At 44.5% G+C, this 22,315-nt stretch overlaps 1 protein-coding gene across 5 annotated transcripts in view; it reads right to left on the reverse strand.

The window, feature by feature from the left end:
• KLHL5 (kelch like family member 5) overlaps window positions 1–22,315 on the reverse strand; it is a 246,063-nt gene that overhangs the window by 55,244 nt on the left and 168,504 nt on the right. For all 5 annotated transcript variants that reach the window (XM_029589386.1, XM_029589364.1, XM_029589379.1 and 2 more), the window contains one exon: window positions 19,381–19,577. In XM_029589386.1, the coding sequence (XP_029445246.1) occupies window positions 19,381–19,577 (197 nt within the window). The remainder of the gene's footprint in view (window positions 1–19,380; window positions 19,578–22,315) is intronic.

Genomic DNA, 22,315 nt, shown 5'->3' on the forward strand with positions numbered 1-22,315 from the left:
ATTTAATATTTTAAAATATGCATTGCTTGTTTTAATACTGGATACTTGTTATTTATTGTATTGAAATGTTATACACCACTAGGGTTGCCAACAGCCAGGTTTTCAGGCATTTGTGTGCAATGTCCAGTCAGAAGTACCGACCGAACACTAAAAGTCTAGTTTTGCAGGTGGCTTCTCCTCTCTCCCACAGCCCCTTACTTAGTAGTCGAGAAAGGCAGGTCAGAACCTATCAGAAGAAAGCTGTGCTATATCCCTGTCCACCTGCTCAACTATTTTTGGACCTACACAACTGGTGCCAGGAGGAGAATCCCTGAGTACCAGGACTTTATTTTGTATGCCCTTACTGGGGATTAAAGGTGATATATATAAATAAAGAATTAAATCAACTAGAATATCTCACCATTTATTTTGTGTGATATTGTGAGATTAGAATGATTCTACAAGTTTTAAGTTTATCTAAAAAAGATTGTACAGAAATGATTGCCATTAAAATTATAACCATTATGTAACCCCATTCCCAGGGGCGGACTGCACTCTGATGGGGCCATAAAATCATTTAAATGTCTCTTCAAGGCTAGAAAACCGCAAGGCCTGGATTCTATCAGGCTGATACTGTAAAAGGTGTGGGAGAGCCGGCGCTCCGTGTTGCGCGCCCGCTCTCCCGATGGACACCCAGACACATCTCCTGGGTGCGTGATTCTCTATTTAAATGAGGTGTCGCCCTAATAAGAAGGCCCTAGGACAATAGTGCGTCCCTAGCACCTCCTTATTAGAGGGAGAGGTGGCTGTCAGCAGGTCCGACAACAGATGCTCAATTTTACCGGCGTTGGTTTTTGAACCTGCTGACAACTACGAGTTAGGAAAATGGATGCCGGTAAAATTAAGCGTCCATTTTTCTAACCCACTGACCGGCAGCCAGATTAAAAAACATTTTTTTTTTAATTTTTGGTTCCTCCGACTTAATATCATTATGCTATTAAGTCAGAGGGTGTACAGAAAAGCAGTATTTTCTGCTTTTCTGTACACTTTTCTGGGTTGCTTAGATTTTAATGCCTGCTTAGATTTTTAAGCTTGGCCGCACATTTTGATTTCTGTATTGCAGGTGAATACCTAATAGGCTCATCAACATGCATTTGCATGTGATGAGTGCTATTAGTTTTTGGGGGGTTGGCTGCGTGTTTTCGAACCGCTATTACCCCTTACAGTATAAGGGGTAAGAGACGAGCGTCGAAAACGTGCAGCCAAGCAGGTGCTGAATGGTGCACTAGGCTGAGCACACCATACTGTATCGGCCCTGTTTGTTAGGTGGGGAGAAAGGTTTCCCTTTCAAGGCCCAGAGTGCCTGAGGTGACTTATTTTCCCCTGTCCCTGGGAAAGGGGTATTGTACCTCTTTGTGCTGATATTGCCAAATAAAACACTGGAGCCACTGGTTTAATGTCCAAAATAAAAAATATTTACTGTTGCAAAATTCAAATGAAATATGGCACTAAACTTAGTCCACTGCACCCCCACATTTCTCATATGTTACAATTCTTTTCCCTCTATCTGTGCAGGTGTCTCAGTTACCTGGGCAAGGGAGTACATCCACCTTCTAGGGCTTGGTTAAGTGGAGTTCCCAGCTGGGCAGGGTATTATTTAGATAGGCAGAGAAAACCCCTTTCAGTCTGGTAAAAAGGTAAAAAAAATACAGACTCGGCACAATGTGTCCAACTCCTCTCTCTCTCTCCGGGGACTGAAGATTCCAGATGGGTGGCCTCAGACGTTCTTAGTTGTTTATTCACAGTTAGCAGATTCTTCTCTCTCTTTAAATTCTTTCGAATTCCTGATGGATGGGATCCCATAGAACAAGCAGCTTCCACTGCTCCAAGGCAGGAAGGAAAGGGCAGCCAGAACGCTTCTTTCCTGGATCTCACAAACCAAAGTCTTCTCCCCTTCAACTGAAGTTAACGCCGGAGTTCTTCCTTGCAGCACTTCTTCCTCGCTGAAGGTGTGGAGGGGCAGGTCTTCCCTACTAAGGGCACTCCAAGACACAGAGTTCCCCGTGCCCTGGGTCCAGGTGATACCCAAGGACTCTTACCACTAAAAAGTGTAAAAAAAACCCCCCAAAACAAAAAAAAAACCCTGAAAATCAACCCAGAGGGAAATCCCAACCAGCCAGTGAGTGGACTATAAGGTATCACCTCTCGATCCTGCTCAGGATCCCCAGACAGGGTGTGTCTGCTTCCTCCAAGTGGGGTTGAAAAGCCAATTTAAATAACACTCCTACTGCCTTCTAACTCTCAGAAAAATGAAAGGGAGTGCCCCCAGTCTCTCTGTAGAGAGCTGCTTAAAAAACCCTTCCCAGGAGGCCGGCCACTCCAGCACCCTCTAAAGCAGTGGTCCTCAACCCTGTCCTGGGGACCCCCCCAGCCAGTCGGGTTTTCAGGATATCCACAATGAATATGCATGAAAGAAAATTTGCATGTTATGGAGGCAGTGCATGCAAATGTTCTCTCATGCATATTCATTGTGAGTATCCTGAAAACCCGACTGGCTGGTGGGGGGGGGGGTCCCCAGGACAGGGTTGAGAACCACTGCTCTAAAGGAAAGGCTGTATTTGAATGGTACATCCCCACTTTCTCCACCCTACATGCTATAGGTAAACGGAGTTTACCTAGGGCACTACTGGTAATGCGCCCAGAGGGGCCATTACAATTAGAACAGCAAATGTGGAATGCAGCAATATCTATATCAAAGGAGGATTGGCATATCTCATTTCAGCTCTGTATGTATAAACATTTATGGAACATCAAAGAACATGTTAAAACTACTAACTGTAAAACTACTAACTGCAACAGTACAGAACAGTTTTACCTTTTAAGCTACTTTAAATTATAACTGATTGTGGAGGGGGTCAACATATCCTACAGCAGGGCCAGAGAAAGCCAACAGGGAGAGAAGGGCAACCCACATGAAGGGTGTAAAACAACCCAAGTGTTACAGTCATGGAACAGCTCCGTAAGCTGTCTCATTTATCCCTGATGCTGTCACCAATGCGTCATGGTTGGGACACCGCCAGCAGCTGAACTTCATTCATGCAGCTCTGGACGCTGCCAGCAGATGGGCCTCACTCGTGCAGCATGGGATACCGTCATGACCACTGCCAGCAGCTGGATTTCATTCACACAGCACTGGATGCCACCAGCAGATGGGCCTCACTCACGCGGCACGGGACACCACCATGACCGCCACTTCCCATCCGGCCTCTCATAGGCACCATGTGCTCCCGTCTTCCCTCCTAAAGGGTCTCTGGCAGGAAGACAGCAGCGACGGCCTTTGATGATATCACCAGGTTCCTTCCGAGGAACATCAGATGCCTCAGCAACGGGCCTCCTGCTTTGCAGTGTGTATTGCCAGCATTCCTGTACCTTGTCGTCCAGCATTGCCTCATCCTGCCTTGCTTACCTGCCTTGCCTTCCAACCTTGTCTTCTTCTGCTGTCCTCATTCAGCCTTCCTTGTCCAGCCTTGTCCTGTCTTGCCCATCTGGTCCAGTGTCTCCCGTGTGTCTATTTCCTTCCTTGTCCTGACTCTTTGGATCTTGACTTCTTTCTTGGACCTGACCACGATTGCTTGCTACCTGGATCTTGACTTCTGGCTTGGACCTGATCATGATTGCCTGCAGCCTGGTCCTGACCCCTTGCCTATATCTGACCACTCTTGCCAGCTGCCTGCCCTGACCTTGGCCTGTTCCTGACTCTCTTATTCTGCTGACTGCCCTGAGCTCCTTGAGCCTTTGGACTTCAGTTATTTTCATTCCCCTAGGGACTCGCCTAAGTCCTGCTGGCCACAAGAACCAAAGGGCTCAACCTGCAGGGGAGGTGGCTTGCAAAGGTGAAGCTCCAGACTGTCCCGCTGCAGGGTGTGTCTGCCGGCTACCGGCATAGGCCTTGATGATTTGTTTTCAAGGCTGCGTCAACTATGCCGCAGCACAAAGGGCTCATTTATCTGCTACCCTTCATTCCTAGAGACAAATAATTCAGAAAAAAAGAGAAAAAAAGGGCATCCTTGTGTCAGCTAGATGATTCAGTGGTGGTGCTGTGCACTGCCATGTAGAAGCTCCTCTGTTCAATCCTTGAGTCAGTTCTTCAGCTCCCTGGGTCAGCTGGGGATGCAGCAGAGGCTCATTACTTAAGGATGATGCTTATTGGCCAGAATAATGGCCCCTGCTTACAGGGTTCTGGAAGGACCTTTCATGGCTCCTAGTTCAGGTTCATCACAAGTGTACGTGTTGGAGGGGGTGGGTGGGAATAAAATCCCCAGATATTTGCGAATGAAGACTCATGGAATCAGATCAAGCTGGAAGGAAACTGCTGGGTCAAAAAAATAGGCTATTCCTGAAGAGGAGCCCTGGAAGAGGGAGGGTTAGGACTCCACTTCCGGGGGCCTGGAGAGAAAAGGGTAGCCAAGGGAAGGAAAAGGAGGATGGAAGAAGAGGTCCTGCCTGCCAAGCCTTGGAAATATTTGGAGGGAGGTTTGGGAGACAGACGGAATGAGACGGTAAAAGGGGAGAAAGAAAAGGTCTAGAGAAAACTGTAAAACTGTTGGGCCTGCCAGTTAGAAAAAGAAGGGGTCTTTAGCCATTACTCTTGCTTTGCTATTCTTGTCAGTATTCTTTGAGTTAAAAATCAGGGTCTTTTCAAAAGCAAGTGACCTGAAAAAGAACAGTCATAAGCTGAAGCAGCCCTTGAAGCCTGTCCTTCGGACAATGGCTAGAAACTGAATGCAGAAACCTGGGTGTCCCTATCACACTGCTACTAAAGAACAACCAAACAGACTAGATTCATTATTAAATGTCATGCTTTATTAAATATAAACTAAGATTTCATAACCAGGGCACAAAAGATTTAATTTCTCCAACATCCAGACGATCACTGTAGCATATAACTCAGAAAAAAAACCCAAAAAACACTTCATTTCCACTGCTTCATACTGAGTTTTTCCTTACCCATATCCAAAGAAAACAGTCTATCAAATGACTACCAACCAAACAAGTAATACAATAATGCTGTTTTTTTCAGCACATCAGCAGCATACAGTTCTTTGGGTATCAAATGGTATAGTATTCAAATCTATCTTTCTAATATTTACAATTCAAGTAGCCCTGTATCTACTGGAACAATGCCAGTGCTTTGAAATAACAAATGATGCTGTCCAGTTTGATAAAGGATATCAAAGCATCTGACACAATAATGATTATTCATAAATGTTTTTCGTTTATACAAAAATGATCACTATTCATAACATTTCTGGTCTTCTGAGGACAATTTGCATTAAATATTAAGAATTCACAAGCTAATCAGAACAAGGGACAATTTCACATCAGATTACAGACCGGATAAAATACTGTTTTCAGTATGGCCTTCTTAAACTTGCATCAGAAAACATATAAGAAAGAAGATATTACCTATCACGTTATAATATGCCTTTAGGACAGAAATAATACACAAGACTTTGCAGAAAGAAATCGCTCATCAATTACATTCATTGAACTGTGGCACAATTTTACTGCATGCAATTTTATAACTCTTAATAAATTAAGCCAATTTACAGGGATTGAAGGTAGGCTTGACAGAATTTATTAAAGGGGTGATGTTCACCTTCTAAAACTAGCAGAGTTTGTGCACATAAAAGTATACACAAAACCTGATCTTGTACATGCTTTTATATGCACAAAAGACAGGCATCCTGGGGGGAGAGGGGGGCGGGGGCGGGTGGATTTATAGACATACCTTTGATTGAAAAAAAATATGCACATAAATTAACCCACACAAGTTATGCACTGCAAACAACAGGTGCAAGTTTGTGCGGGTTACTTGAGGTAACTTTTAAAGCAAACTCGTGCACAAGTTCACTTTGGAAATTGCCGTTAAATGCGTGCGGGCTATAAAATCACCCTCCCTACAAGCGCAGCACAGCTCAGTCTTCATTGTTTTTAATCAGCTTTAAACTTCTGCTTGTCTTTTCTGGGGGCAATTTTCAAACTGCCTGCCTAGGTGCAAAACCCACAGGTGCAACCCTTACACCTAATTCTCCAAGGGAAAATATGCGCATCCTTCACCCATGGAAAGGGTCGTGGCTACAATGCAACCATGGACTTTTGCATTTGCTTTTCATGGAAAACAACACAATATTTTCTGATCCCGCCCAAACCCCCTGCCTCTCTTCAGTCCGGCTGGAAGTCCGCATGCAATGGGACCCCTGTCCCTACTTTTAGTCATAGTGGGGGGGGGGGGGGGTAATTTTCAGACAGCCAATCTGCCTGGCTAAATTACTTTTCAACAAATAAAACGAATTGTGTATTCATTTTAATTGAAGTGTCACTAACTATATATATCCATGTGGTTCCCATAACAACATGCCCTTGAAACCAAAGGATGCGCTTCTGTGTTATGATTCGTTATTATTAAAATTCAATTTCACATCTCTGCTTGATCTAAACAACATTTAAAAAGCCTTGCGAGAAATCAATGTGGCACAACTAATTAGCTGCAAAAACCCTTTCTGAAAAATCACAGCAATTTAAATTTCATTCATGAAAAAAACCTTAAAAGCAGCAATTTTGATACTGAAGGAAAACAGCAACACCGGCTGAAAGACTTGCAGCCATGTTTTTGTGGGTGAGCTCGTGTTCTAAAAAATAGGGAAGTTTCATTCATACTGCACCTACTATAACCAGTCAGAAAATCAAAATATGCAAACAGAATATCCAAATACTTTCTACGATGCTCAAATATGCCACCTCTGTCAATGTCCTCATGTCTCCCATGACATGACCTGAAAACTTGGGGTGGATGAGAGACCAAACACGAATGTATCAGGGACACAGACCAGGGCTAGATTAAGGTGGTGTGTGCCCACAGGCAATGGGGGAAGCGGGAGTTATTCTTACCCTCCTCCTTCTGGTGTGGGGGGAGGGTACCAGGCATCCTACCCCGAATCTCAGGGTCATGGCTCGAGCTACAGCAGCAAGGAAGATGACAAATCAGTGTGGGGCCTTCTGTAGCCCATTCATGCTGATGAATCCTGTAGTACCCCACGCCCCCTCGTCCCGAACAGGCTTACTGTTACCAGGAAAAGCTGTGAAGCCATGCAAGGGGCAGAGTGCCATAGGGTCCATTAGCAAGAGAGGGCTGCTGAATTTCTCTATGCTGATTTCTCTTCATCTTCCTTGCTGCAACCTGCACTGCAGGAGAGAAACAGCGGCATAGCATTATATTTGGAATTGGGCATATTCAGTGGCAGCAATGCTCTGGCATCCATAAAAATTTGCCACCAGAGGTAGTTGCCTATATTGCCTATGCTCAAATCTGAGTCTGACACACACACACCCTGATCTCATAGCCTTTCTTTTCCTTTGTAAACTAGGATAAAAAGTCAGGTATATCTTTACAACTCGGGGATAAAAAAAATATGCAGTACATTTAAGATCTTAATAGCATTACTTATGGCAACAAAAACAAAAATTTATTTCAGAATTTTTCTATCTTTTCAATTTGGTCCTTCTCCAACCTTGTCTTAAAGGCCCCCCTTAGCCAGTCTGATTTTCAGGATATCATCAATAAATATGCATGAAATGCATTTGCATACAATGGAGGCAGTGGATGCAAATCTTTCTCCATGGACAAATAGGAACAAAGTCAGCCACACAAGTGGGTGATGTCATACGATGCTGCTGTGTCAGAGTAAAAGATCTCTCTGAAAGCTCAGCATCCCAAATCTTATCTGAGCATATAAGGATTTCTCAAGCTGGAGTCACCACGCAAGCACCTCAGTTGTTTTCTGAGAGACTACAAATGCATGTTGATGGCCCTATTAGTCATTCCCATGCGATACAGTAAGTAAAATGTGCAGCCAAGCCGCACATTTTACTTTAAGAAATTTGTGCCTACCCAAAGGTAGGTGTTAATTTCTGCCGGCGCCGGGGAATAGCACAGAAAAGCAGTAAAAACTGCTTTTCTGTGCACCCTCCGACTTAATATCATGGCGATATTAAGTCAGAGGTCCCAAAAGTTAAAAAAAGTAAAAAATTTAAAATCAGCCTGCGGCTCGCGGGTTGAAAACCGGACGCTCAATTTTGCCGGCATCCGGTTTCCGAACCCGTGGCCGTCAGCGGGCCCGAGAACCGACGCCGGCAAAATCGAGCGTCGGCTGTCAAACCCGCCGACAGCCGCCGCCCCTGTCCAAAAAGAGGCGATAGGGACGCGCTAGTGTCCCTAACGCCTCTTTTTACCGCCGGCCCTAATTTAAATATTCCGGTTTACTGAGTCGCGCGCACAGGACACTGGCCTGTGTGCGGGCCGGGAGAGCGGGCGCTTGCCTGCTCTCCCGCGAACTTGGCCTGTATGCTAGCCAGATAGACATGTCTAGCTAATTTCGATGGGATATTCAGCAGCATAGCTATGCTGCTGACTATCCCCATAGTAAGAGTTACTTATGCAGTTGTCTTAGCCACCTAAGTTTAGACCTGGTATTAAGCAAGTTTAACTTACCTAGATAAGCTGCCTAGTGATGAATATCGCTTCTTAGCTGGATAAATTATCTGACTAAGCAGCGCTGCCCCAATTCGCCCACTGCCCACCCACAACTTATCTGGCTATCTAGCAACCACTGAACATAACCAGATATTCAGCAGCACTACATAGCCAGATAAGTCTTACTTACTCAGTCATCTGGAGCTAAACATGCTTTGAATATCAGCCTCTGCGTTTTTAAGCTTTTCAGCTACTTTTGAGGGATTTTTTTAGTTCTTTTTCACTGGAAGGGAGTGGGCAGTGGAGTGCCTCAGGGATCTGTATTGGGACCCATACTTTTCAATATATATATATAAATGATCTGGAAAGAAATATGACAAGTGAGTTAATCAAATTTGCAGATGATACAAAATTGTTCAGAGTAGTTAAATCACAAGCAGATTGTGATAAATTGCAGGAAGACCTTGTGAGACTGGAAAATTGGGCATCCAAATGGCAGATGAAATTTAATGTGGATAAGTGCAAGGTGATGCATATAGGGAAAAATAATCCATGCAATAGTTACACAATCTTATTAGGAGCTACCACCCAAGAAAGAGATGTAGGCGTCATAGTGGATAGCACATTGAAATCATCGGTTCAGTGTGCTGCGGCAGTCAAAAAAGCAAACAGAATGTTGGGAATTATTAGAAAGGGAATGGTGAATAAAACAGAGGATGTCATAATGCCTCTGTATCGTTCCATGGTGAGACCGTACCTTGAATACTGTGTACAATTCTGGTCACCGATCTCAAAAAAGATATAGTTGTGATGGAAAAGGTACAGAGAAGGGCAACCAAAATGATAAAGGGATGGAACAGCTCCCCTATGAGGAAAGACTAAAGAGGTAAGGACTTTTCAGCTTGGAGACGAGACGGCTGAGTGGGGATATGATAGAGGTATTTAAAATCATGAGAGGTCTAGAACGGGTAGATGTGAATCGGTTACTTACTCTTTCAGATAATAGAAAGACTAGGGGGCACTCCATGAAGTTAGCATGTGGCACATTTAAAACTAATCAGAGAAAGTTCTTTTTCATTCAACACACAACTAAACTCTGGAATTTGTGTCAGAGGATGTGGTTAGTGCAGTTAGTGTAGCTGTGTTTAGAAAAGGATTGGATAAGTTCTTGGAGGAGAGTCCATTACCTGCTATTAATTAACATAAGAACATAAGAAAATGCCATACTGGGTCAGACCAAGGGTCCATAAAGCCCAGCATCCTGTTTCCAACAGTGGCCAATCCAGGCCAATCCAATCCAGGCCACAAGAACCTGGCAAGTACCCAAAAAAAGTCTATTCCATGTTACCATTGCTAATGGCAGTGGCTATTCTCTAAGGGGCGGATTTTAAGAGCCCTGCTCGCGTAAATCCGCCCAAAACCGGGCGGATTTACGCGAGCAGGGCCCTGCGCGCCGGTAAGCCTATTTTACATAGGCCTACCGGCGCGCGCAGAGCCCCGGGACTCGCTTAAGTCCCAGGGTTTTCGGAGGGGGCGTGTCGGGGGCGGGCCCGAACCGCGCGGCGTTTTCGGGGCATGTCGGAGCGTTCCGGGGGCGGGTCCGGGGGCGTGGCTACAGCCTGGGGCGGCCCGGGGGCGTGGCCGTGCCCTCCGGACCCGCCCCCAGGTCGCGGCCCTGGCGCGCAGGAGGCCCGCTGACGCGCGGGGATTTACGCCTCCCGGAGGGCGGCGTAAATCCCCCGACAAAGGTAAGGGGGGGGTTTAGACAGGGCCGGGCGGGTGGGTTAGGTAGGGGAAGGGAGGGGAAGGTGAGGGGAGGGCAAAGGAAAGTTCCCTCCGAGGCCACTCCGATTTCGGAGCGGCCTTGGAGGGAACGGGGGTAGGCTGCGCGGCTCGGCGCACGCCGGCTATACAAAATCCATAGCCTTGCGCGCGCCGATCCAGGTTTTTAGCAGATACGCGCGGCTCCGCGCGTATCTACTAAAATCCAGCGTACTTTTGTTTGCGCCTGGAGCGCAAACAAAAGTAGGCTATTCGCGCTCCTTTTAAAATCCGCCCCTAAGTGAACTTAATAGCAGGTAATGGACTTCTCCTCCAAGAACTTATCCAATCCTTTTTTAAACACAGCTATAATTAAGTTGACTTAGAAAAAGCCTCTGCTATTACTAGCAACAGTAACATAGAACAGACTTAGTTTTTGGGCACTTGCCAGGTTCTTATGGCCTGGATTGGCCACTGTTGGAAACAGGATGCTGGGCTTGATGGACCCTTGGTCTGACACAGTATGACATGTTCTTATGTTCTTATTTCTCTTAAAAAAAAAAAAAGTAGGATAGTTTAATTTAGCTACCCTTTCCCATATAGCCATTTCATATAAATTGGCAAAAGCAGGAAGATCACCATTTAAATCCTGTGGCAAGTGTCATTCCATGATGTATGCTTCAAGATGTATTACAAGATGGCAATGCAGGATTTTCATAAGGTGTGCGCTTAAGACCAGATCACAATGCATCAGATTGAGCTCTGGGTGGAAGAATGTCAGCACGAGACCGTGCATTCAAGGAAACTGAGCAAAAATATGAATTCTCTTCACTGTCAGGAAAAATAGAGATGATTATAAGGAATCAGAATCTCAGGGGTCTAAGGTGAAAAAGAAAGGAAAAAAATCACTCATTCCCTGGACTTTTCAAAAAGAAAGAAGAAATCCCCAGAAGCTGCAGAGATGTCATCCATAAAACACTGCATCGAAAAAATGTACCAAGACTCAATGTTGGTACAGATATTCAGCACAGAAGGAATATCGGCACCATCAGTAGCCCGGTCTAGTTTTTCATCTTCTATGGTTCTAAAGGACCATGGTGGCAGATAGGGCACACTGTCATCATGAGATCAACACTGCAAGTTCACCTCGGTGCAGTACTTTAGTCAGCGCTGACCATTCCCATGGGTCAAGAGATCATTCAAAACAAGGGTATTCTTTAATTTTAGTGCCGGAGTCTGAATCTTCACTAAAGATTACTCCACCATTAATACTATTACCACCAGCTGCAGAATGCTACATTTTTGTACAGAAGCTATGGACTGACTTTTTGGCAACATGCTTCTCCTCAGTGGCAGCGAGACAATGTTAGCATAGCTCCTGGATCCACTTGGCAGGATGCTGCCAGTGTACATGTGCTGTGCTTCTCCTTAGGCATGCATTCACAATCTCCCCACATTTAAAAGGACCATGGTGGGAAAGGTCCCCGCGGCCCCTAGTGATGATGTCAGTGCTCTGGCCCTATAAAAGGGCAATGCTCCAAACACAATTGCCTCAGCAACAGGTCCAACTACTTGCTAAGTAGTACATGTTGCTTTCCAGTGTTCCAGTCTTTGTTCCAGCATCGTCTTCATTCTAGCATTGCCTTCAGTCTTCATCCATTCTGTCCTCAGTCCTCGTCCATCTATCTCCGGCTTGTCTTCTAACTTCATCCTCGTCTGTTCCTTCTACGTTGTCCGCTTGTTCTTGTCCTTGCCTACCTGCCCTGCCTATCCGTCCCACTGCTCCTCTACTCGGATGGACACCTAGGTTGACCTTGGCCTGGACCGCAGATACACTTGACCACTGCTTGCCTCTGACCATTTTTTGGACGTTGGCATGCTTGACCATTGCTTGGATCCCGGATATCTCGAACCACTGCTTGCCTATGACCTAGCTATCTATGGACCTCACCTGACATCAGCAGAGACCCCATCTAAATCCTGCTGGCTCTGGCATCCAAAGGTTCAATCCAAGGGGATTGAGTACTGGTACAGATGAAGGTCCTGATGGGTCTCTGCCTCACCTGGATCCACTTGCCGACAGTAAGAACCTGCAGGGCTCCTCTCTGCAGGTAGAGCCAATCCTGCCTTGGCCCAAGGGCCCATAGACGCAACATAAATGATAAGATGGACGATGAAATGCTAACAGAAATTAGGGAAGTTAACCAATTTGGCAGTGCAGTAATAATGGGGAACTTCAAATACCAAATATACACAAATGTGGAACCCAAATAAACTTCAAAAATTAGCCTATGAAGGTGTCAGCAAGCCTTGACGTTATGTGTCACTTTTCAATTAGACACTAACCGGTCTTATCGATCATTCACCTTCCTCATTTTTTTAATGCAACAATTTTTTCTTTTGTCTTTTTCAATAGATAAAAATGTCCTCCGTTTACATTAACCAGAATGACTCTTTCAAAAATAGAACTTCAAATACCCCAATATTGACTAGGTAAATGTAACATCAGGCCATGCTAGAGAGGTAAAATTCCTGGATGGAATAAATTACTGCTTCATGAAGCAATTGGTTCAGGAACTGATGAGAGGGGGAGCTATTTTGGATCTAATTCTTAATGAATGCAGGATTTGATATAAGAGGTAAAGGTGATGGAGGTCACTTGGCAATAGCGATCATAACAATCAAATTTGAATTAATGACTGAAAGGAGGACAATAAGTAAGTTTACAGCTCTAGCTTTACAAAGGAAACTTTGAGAAAATGAGGAAAATAGTTAGAAAAAAATGAATACACAACAACAGGCGTGGACATTATTAAGAATACCATCTTAGAAGTGCAGTCCAGATGTATTCCATGCATTAAGAAAAGTGGAAGGAAGACAAAACATAATTAAAAGGTGAGGTGAAAGAGGCTATTTTAGCCAAAAGAACTTCTTTCCAAAACTGAAAGAAGAGTCATCTAATGAAAATAGGGAAAAGCATAAGCATTGGCTAGTTAAACATAAAATATTGATAAGATAGGCTCAGAGAGAATTTGAAAAGAAGTTGGTCATAAAGGGAAAACTCATAAAAACTTTTAAAAATACATTTGTGATCATAAGTTTATATACCCCTGGCAGAATTTGTAAGATGTATAGCATTTTAAGAAAACATGAGTGATAAAAAAAAAAGTCTGTTATTTTTAACGTGTTTCAAATTTATTATGCATCACAGAACAGCACTATCATTATTAAACAAACCATAGCAATAAAGGAAATAAAATGGTCCTATTCAAACGTTTGCATACCCTTGAATGTTTGAGCTGATAATATACACTCAAGCTGACACATATGAGTGGAGATGGCAATGAAAGGTAGGTATCAACACCTGTGCCTTGTTTGATTGTAATTAGTGTCTGCATATAAATAGTCAATGAGTTTCTTAACTCTTGAGAAAGCGAAGTTGCTTACCTGTAAACAGGTTTTCTCCTAGGACAGCAGGATGTTAGTCCTCAAATGTGGGCAGCATCATCAGATGGAGCCCGGCACAGAGAAAACTGGCACACTGAGAATGCCCAGCACACCACTATCCACGTGTCCACACGGGGGCTCTCTTCAGTCTCATAAGTAGATTACGAAAAAATAAAACAAACAAGGAGAACCCGACTCCGCTGGGTGGGTTCCTGAAGACTAACATCCTTCTGTCCTAGGAGAATACCTGTTATATGTAAGCAACTTCGTTTTGTCCTAGGACAAGTGGGATGGTAGTACTCGCATGTGGGTGAATCCCAAGCTACAGGCTGGCCCCATGGAACAAGACGATCAACAATAGGTGTCAACGGGCACAACAGAGGTGCTGTTGGTAACAGCAGGGTCAAATTGAACTCAAATCAGGGGCCCTAGGGCACAAGAGTTGGGTTCACAGCTGAAAGACATTTCTGAGGACAGACTGGCCGAAACTGCTATCCTGGCGGCCGTCCCTATCCAGATAATAATAATGAGCTGCAAAGGTGGGAGTGAACTCCATGTCACAGCCTTGCAGATCTCTGCCACTGGAATAGCACACAGGTGAGCCACAGAAGTCACCATGGCTCGAACAGAATGAGCTGTGATGTGGCCCCCCAGTCACAGTCCCGCCTGGACACAGCAGAAGGAAATGCAGTCCACTAGCCAGGTGGAGAGAGTCTGCTTAGCAATGGCCACTCCCAGCCTATTGGAATCAAAAGAGACAAAGAGCTGGGTGGACTTTGGCCTGCTGTTTGGTCTAAGCAGAAGAAAAGCACACCATCCCTACCATGAACCATGGACGTGGATCTCTGTTATTTTAGGGATATGTGAGTTACAGTGGCACAGGGAATTTAGTCAAAACTGATGGCAGGATGTCTTGTCTGGTTTTCTTTTATAATGTGTACTGGCACAAGCGCAGTCCTTTCTACTTTGTCTATTACAGCTGAGCCAACATCCTAATCTGGAAGGAGAGAGGGGCTCAGCAGCTTCACGTCTTTGCTTTACTAAAGCAAAATGTAATTGTTAGTTCATCAATTTCTAGTAAAAAGAAGTTTACTGTTAAAAAGCAGTGGCTGTTAAGAGCTATGCAAAGGAAAAGGAGCCCCATAAGTATTTCACAGTAATGTGTTAAAAGCTGTTTTCTGTTACATCTGCATCTTTGCTACTTTCTGTCATTTACGCTCAAGCAATGTGCTTTACTGTTTCTCTGATGTGTCCCAATTTCCATCTATTTATCCTTACACATCACATCAAGGCATCTTGCAGTCCACTGTCCCTAAATACTCTTAATACAGATACTCAAAAAGGAAAAGCATATCTCTCAAAGAACAGAGCATTCAAATTAATAGACCCTGTTTGCATTGTTTTGGTGCACATCAATTAGTTACAGCCAAGGCATTTATGAGAATGTTAGGTCCCATGGCTTCAACAGTGCATATAACTCCTCCTGTGTGTTTGCACATGAGGCATGCTCACTGGCATCGCAGGTTTTGTTGCAATCCACAAATTCACCCATTATCACACACAGTTCAGATAACCAGGCAACTTACCCAGTCTCTGGAATGGTAGACAAGGTAACCAAATCTGCTAAGACGCCTTCGTTTTCATCCTCCATAAGAACAGAAAACTATAATCATAGATGCATCCCCACAGTGGCGGGGAGCTCATCTAGATGTCATTTATATTCAAGGAGGTTAGACTCTACAGAGTCCATACTACACATCAATCTATTGAGTTCAGGGCCATATTCAGAGCACTACAGGCATTCAAACCCTGGATATCAAACCGGTCCTCCAGATTCAGACAGACAATCAAGTAGTGATGTTTTATATAAACAAACAGGGAGGAACATGTTCCTTTCATCTTTGCAAGGAGGCACTCAGAATCCAGAAATGGACATACATTCAACTTTCTGCAGTTTATCTCTAGAAAAGAATGGTTTAGCAGATATATTAATCATTTCCAACCACACGAATGATCTCTCCACCACAGTGCAGTAAGAAAATGGTTTTGTCAGTGGAGAAATCCAAAGATAGATCTTTTTGCTTCTCCTCAGAATCGCATAATTCCTTGGTTCTGGTTCAGAAGACCAGCGCAAGACTTGTTAGCATCAGATGCTCTCTCAAAACCCTGGAACAAGGGTTTAATGTATGCGTTTCCCTCAATTCCTCTAATTGTGTGGATACTACTGAATCTAAGGAAGGACATAGGAGAAATGCTCACTGCAGCCCCATTTTGGCCCCATCAAACATGTTTTCCGAGGTTACAGAGACTAGCAGTAGGCCACCCAAAATGCCTACAAATATTTCCAAATTTACAGACTCAATACATCCGCTCTCTGCTCCACCCCAGCCTTCAATCATTGGCCCTCACAGCATGGAAATTGAATCGATAGATAAACTCTCTTTGCCATCAGAAGACAATTCTGTTGACAGCTAGGAAACCAGCTACAAGATGGTCATACAATTTCAAATGGAAGAGATTCTCCCTCTGGTTTGTGGAACATAACAGTGATCCATTCTTCTACCATCCCTCTATGAACCTTCAATATTTTCTGCATGCAGCAGATTCTGGTTTGAAGTCAAATTCAGTAAGATTTCATTTGAGGGCAATTACAGCATACTATGACTGTTATGAAGAATGCCCCCTTCTCAACACCCATTAGTAGCTCATTTCATAAAGGGATTGTTGAATCTAAAGCCACCACTCAGACATTCACCTCCTCAATGGGATCTGGACGTAGTCCTAACATAATTAATGAAGTCTCTATATGAACTGTTAGCAACTATGGAACCTGACATGGAAGACTGTTCCTCATAGAAATGACTTCAATTTGTAGAGTTGGTGAGCTTCAGGCTTCAATACATTATTTGCCTTATACTTAAATTTTTAAAAACAGAATTGTGTTGAGAATATATCCAAAGTTTTTACCCAAGGTAGTAACACAATTTCATATGAATCAGTCAATTGTATTTCCAACTTTTTTCCTAAAACCACATTCACTGCCTGTACACCAAACTCTACATACGCTAGAATGGAGAAATACTCCACTGTTTTCTAAACAGAACTAAACCTTTCAGAAAATCTTCCCAATTATTTCTGTTATTTGATGTTACAGACAGGGGTTTCAAGTTTCTGAACCTACATTATCAAAATGGCTTTCATAATACATATCTCATTGTTTCTCATCAACAAGAGTTACTCTTTCAGGGGAAATTACAGCTCTCCAGGAGTGAGCAACTGCAACAACAAAGGAACACCTATAATTGGATCCATCCAAGACATCTGTAAAACCACCACATTGTCTTCATTATACACATTTGTGAAACATCACTGTCTGCAACAGGATTTGAAGAATGACAGAGAAGCTTTTATTTAAATATGCTTTTCAAGACTGCCTGGCCAAATGCAGCTACCCTCCACTGGGCTAGGCGGGTTGTGAGAAACAGACACAACTAATTAAGACTTAGAATCGCAACCTTTAGCTAGGGAGTCCCCACTTGTTTGCAGACTTTGTTTATGCTTGTCCTCTGAGAAAACTAAGAAGCTTACCTTTAGCATATGTTCTCCATGGACAGCAAAACAAACAGCTACACAATCCCTCCCACCTCCCCGTATATCCAACACAGGAACTCCTGCACATGCTCACTTAAGATTTGGGATACTGAGCTTAGAGAGAGAACATAAGAAATTGCCATGCTGGGTCAGACCAAGGGTCCATCAAGCCCAGCATCCTGTTTCCAACAGAGGCCAAAACCAGGCCACAAGAACCTGGCAATTACCCAAACACTAAGAAGATCCCATGCTACTGATGCAATCAGTAGCAGTGGCTATTCCCTAATTAAAATAAGAGAGAGATCTTTTGCTCCGACAAGGCACCATTGGCTGGCTTCACTCACTTGTGGCTGTTTGTTCTGCAATCACAGAGAACATCTGCTACACGTAAGCATCTTCATTATCTCATGCATATTCATTGTGGATAAAACACTGAAAACAAGACTAGCTGGTTTGGGACCAATGTGGCTTAATGAAACACCATGGGGAAAGCATAGAAGATTGACATCCTGTTAGAAACACATTTTAATTGTGACAATTTTTGGTGAGATACCAAGAGTAGATCCTAAAGAAATGAAAATCAATCATTCAATCTCCTGAAAACTCAGCGCAAATAAGTTTTTGAAGCAATACACAAATGTAGTAATTATATACAGAAAGGCACTGTCCTGTTCTCAAATAACTTATTTGGATAATAGTTTGATAATAAATAGCTAAAAGTTGCCATCATTTCCTTCCTAGCCATCTCCCCTCTGACTTCTAAATACAAGATTATACTAATCAAGGATAATACAAATGATGACCAATTTTAGCAACCAGCCTCTTCTCTTTTTTTTCCAATTTGAGATAGCTATTAAATTATACCTTGCCAGCACTAATCATCATTTACCATGCAAGTTTTGAACTATCAGATATTTCACATATAGCTCTATTTCAACACTCACTCTACCAGTCTTCTTGAATATATCTGAGTCATTTAAAAAATGTTCTGCTCCTGGCAAAGCTAATAGGATCAGTAATAACTTTTATCAAGCACAGGAGACTAGCATAACAAAATTTAAGTTTTATTCTTGCCTTCAGCAAGATTTCATAAAATGATGTTGCAAAGCATTAACTTGTCTTAAAGTCATATGGGAACAGTCACTTTCAGACTGGTAAGCGCTGTAGTTTACAATAAACTTTTCTGTTCCAAGTTTCCCCACTAAATTTTGATTCTTTTTCCCAAAAAAAAGAAAACTTGATCTTTACTGGAATTAGTCACTGATATATCATGAGTGGCTGCAATTATATCAATATACTCATTGGGGTAGATTTTTTAAAAAGCACATGCAGGGTACACATTTGTGCGTGCTACCCGGCGCGCACAAATGTACACCCGATTTTATAACATGTGTGCGCTGCCGCGCGCATGTTATAAATTCCAGGGTCGGCACACGCAAGGGGGAGCACACTAGTGCACCTTGCGTGCGCCGAGCCCTAGGGGAGCCCTGATGGCTTTCCCTGTTCCCTCCAAGGCCGCTCCGAAATCGGAGCGGCCTTGGAGGGAACTTTCCTTCCTCCCTCCCCCCCACCTTCCCCCCAGCCCTACCTAAAATCCCCACTAACCTTTGTTTTACAAGTTGCGCCTGCCTCTGGGCAGGCGTAAGTTGTGCGCGCCAGCCAAGTGCCGGCATGCGATTCCCTGGCCTAGCAGCCCTACGGAGGCCTCTGGCCACAGCCCCGCCCTACCCTGGACCGCCCACACCCCGCCCCTTTTTTCAACCCCGGGACATATGCATGTCCCGGGGCTTTACGCACATCACCGGGCCTACGCAAAGTAGGCTTGGCGCGCATACGGCTTTTAAAATCTGCCCCACTGTATTTAGTGTTTTACTCCTGAGCTATCATTTCCCGAAATAAAAAAGGCAAATTTCTCCCTAAAGCAAGGTAAATCAAGTTTTGTATTATTTCTGCTATGAAAGAAAGCTTTCTCTAAGAATATTAAACAAATATGCTACAGTTGACCAGTTAAAGATGATAGGTTAGATCACTATTGAACTCTGCCTTTGGTTTTGAAAATAAAAGCATACCATGGTATAATTGTGAGCCACTTTGTGCAAATCCGTGCAACCTTGTGCATCAGCAAACGAGCGAATCCCAAGGCAGTTAGAAGGGTGAAGTTGTTTCATCAAGAACTTACAGCAAGCTTCTACAACTTGTGACAGCTGTAGGAGGCATGCTGTAGAAAGCAGGCACTCAATATTGTCTTCTTTTAATTCCAGGTGGCCTAAAAAAAAAAAAGCATAAATAAGGAGGTAACATAGTAACGACAGCAGAAAAGAACTAACTGGTCCATCCAGTCTACCGAGCAAGCTTCTTAAGGTAGTATCTGCCATGCAGGTTACCCCCATGTTTCTCTTAAAAGTAGTAACTGGCGCTCCGTGCAGTAATCCCCAAGTCTTTTGATACGGGTAGTAATATTTAGAATGAAAACCAAACAACTGTCAAACCCATAAAAAAATTACTGTTAGCAACATTTTTACTGGGTGAAGAGCCTTCTTGAAAATTCAGACAATGCTGCTTATTTATTTATTTATTTATAAAATTTATATTCCATGACCTCTCAGCAATGTCCATTACCTGCTATTAATTAAGTTGACTTAGAAAATAGCCACTTCTATTACTAGCAACGGTAACATGGAATAGACTTAGTTTTTGGGTACTTGCCAGGTTCTTATGGCCTGGATTGGCCACTGTTGAAAACAGGATGCTGGGCTTGATGGACCCTTGGTCTGACCCAGTATGGCATTTTCTTAATGCTGTCCAATGTGGCGTACATAACAATTATAAACACAATTTGTTTGCTTGACATGCTTTGCTTTTGGACTTGACTGTAGAAGCAGTCCTGTGCTTCTTCCCTTATATCTGTATATCAGTACCCCAGATTATAAAAGTCGGGTCCAGTGTTGGTTATCATCTGAATCCAATTCTCCTTCCCTCCTGCCGCCGAAGCAGCGAGCAATATTGCAGTTGTGTGAATAGAATCAAGGCTTATGGTTAATGGTAATAATCCCCATGCCTTTGGTTAAGGGTAGTAACTGTTGCTCCGTGCAGGTTACCCCCATGCTTATCAGGACCCCAGACCATAAAAATTTAGGTAAATATTTAACTTCAGAGTAAGAAAGTGAAATCATTTGTTCAACATTACACAGAAAGTCAATGGTAGAGGGAAATCGAACTTGCAACTCAAGCATTCTGGTTTGTAGTCATAAGAACATAAGACTTGCCATAATGGGTTAGACCGAGGGTCCATCAAGCCCAGCATCCTGTTTCCAACAGTGGCCAAGCCAGATCACAAGTACCTGGCAAGATCCCAAACAGTAAACAGATGCCATACTACTATCACAGTGATAAGCATTGGCTATTCTCTACGGGGGTAATTTTAAAAGGAGTTACCTGTGTAAATGTAACATGCTATCATAGCAATTTTAAGAAGCCATTTGTGTGTGTAAAGTACACTTACATGTGAATATCTTGTGGGCAATTCAATGGTATATTGTAACAATTTTCAAAATTCCACTTACACAGGTAAAGGGCATTTACATGTGTAAAACCCTATTTTAAGCATGTAAATCAGCGGTTCTCAACCTGTGGGTCGCGACCCCGGCTGGGGTCGAACGACCAAAACACAGGGGTCGCCTAAAGCAGGTCCCCAACCACCGGTCCGCGGACCAGTACCGGGCCGTTGGGGTTTTTTGCCGGTCCATGGCGCCGCGGCTGCTGCGGGGAGGCGGGGCGAAGCTGAAGACCTGCCTCCTCCAACCCCAAAAGGGAAGAGACCAGTGGCGTAGCCACGGGTGGGCAGGTGCCCACCCAACTGGCACCGAAACTGCAAGGCTGTCGCGGGATCCCATCCCCGCGACAGCGAACAAGAGAACCCACGCCTCGCGCGCCATCACGGCACACATGGGGAAGCAGTGCTGCGGCCATATGGCCAACCGGTCTTCCTGTTCGGGGGGGGGGGGAGCGGAAGCGCCGCGCGCAGCTTCCGCTTCCTCCCCCCAATGCAGGAAGATCAGCTGGTCTCTCCTGCTGCCACCCGTTCTCCTGCTATCTTCGGGCCAAACGGCCGCCGATTTTCCTGTTTGGGGGAGCGGAAGCGCCGCGCACAGCTTCCGCTTTCTCCCCCAAAGCAGGAAGATCAGCTGCCTCTCCTGCTGCCACCGGACTCCTGCTATCTTCGGGCGACGGGCCGTACTGCCCGCCGATCTTCCTGCTGGGGGGGGCAGGGAGGAAGCGTACGTTGTGCGCTGCGCTTCCGCTCCCCCCCCCCCGACAGGAAGTTCGGCGGGCAGTACGGCCCGACGCCCGAAGATAGCAGGAGTCCGGTGGCAGCAGGAGAGGCAGCTGATCTTCCTGCTCTGGGGGAGAAAGCGGAAGCTGTGCGCGGCGCTTCCGCTCCCCCAAACAGGAAAATCGGCGGCCGTTTGGCCCGAAGATAGCAGGAGAACGGGTGGCAGCAGGAGAGGCAGCTGATCTTCCTGCTCTGGGGGAGAAAGCGGAAGCTGTGCACGTGCTTGAATGTGTATGTGTGGATGACAATGGGAGTGTGTGTGGGTGAAAACTGGAGCCTGGGTGTGTATGTGGGTGAGAATGGAAGCTTGAATATGTGGGTGAATGGGAGCTCGAATGGGTGTATGTGTGGTTGAGAATGGGAGCCTGGGTTTGTGGGTGGGTGAGAATGGGAGCTTGAATGTGTGTATATATGGGTGAGAATGAGAGCCTGGGTTTGTGTGGGTGGGTGAGAATGGAAGCTTGAATATGTGGATAAGAATGGGTGCTTGAATGTGTGTATGTGTGGGTGAGAATAGGACCTTAAATGTGTATATGTATGGATGAGAATGGGAGCTTGAATATGTGTGGGTGAGACTGGGAGCATGGGTTTGTGGGTGAGAATGGGAGTCTGGGTTTATGTGTGTGGGTGAGAATGGGTGCCTGGATGTGGTCTGTGTGTGCATAAAAATA

The sequence above is a fragment of the Rhinatrema bivittatum genome, chromosome 1 (genome assembly GCF_901001135.1).
Source record: "Rhinatrema bivittatum chromosome 1, aRhiBiv1.1, whole genome shotgun sequence".
NCBI lineage: Eukaryota > Metazoa > Chordata > Amphibia > Gymnophiona > Rhinatrematidae > Rhinatrema > Rhinatrema bivittatum.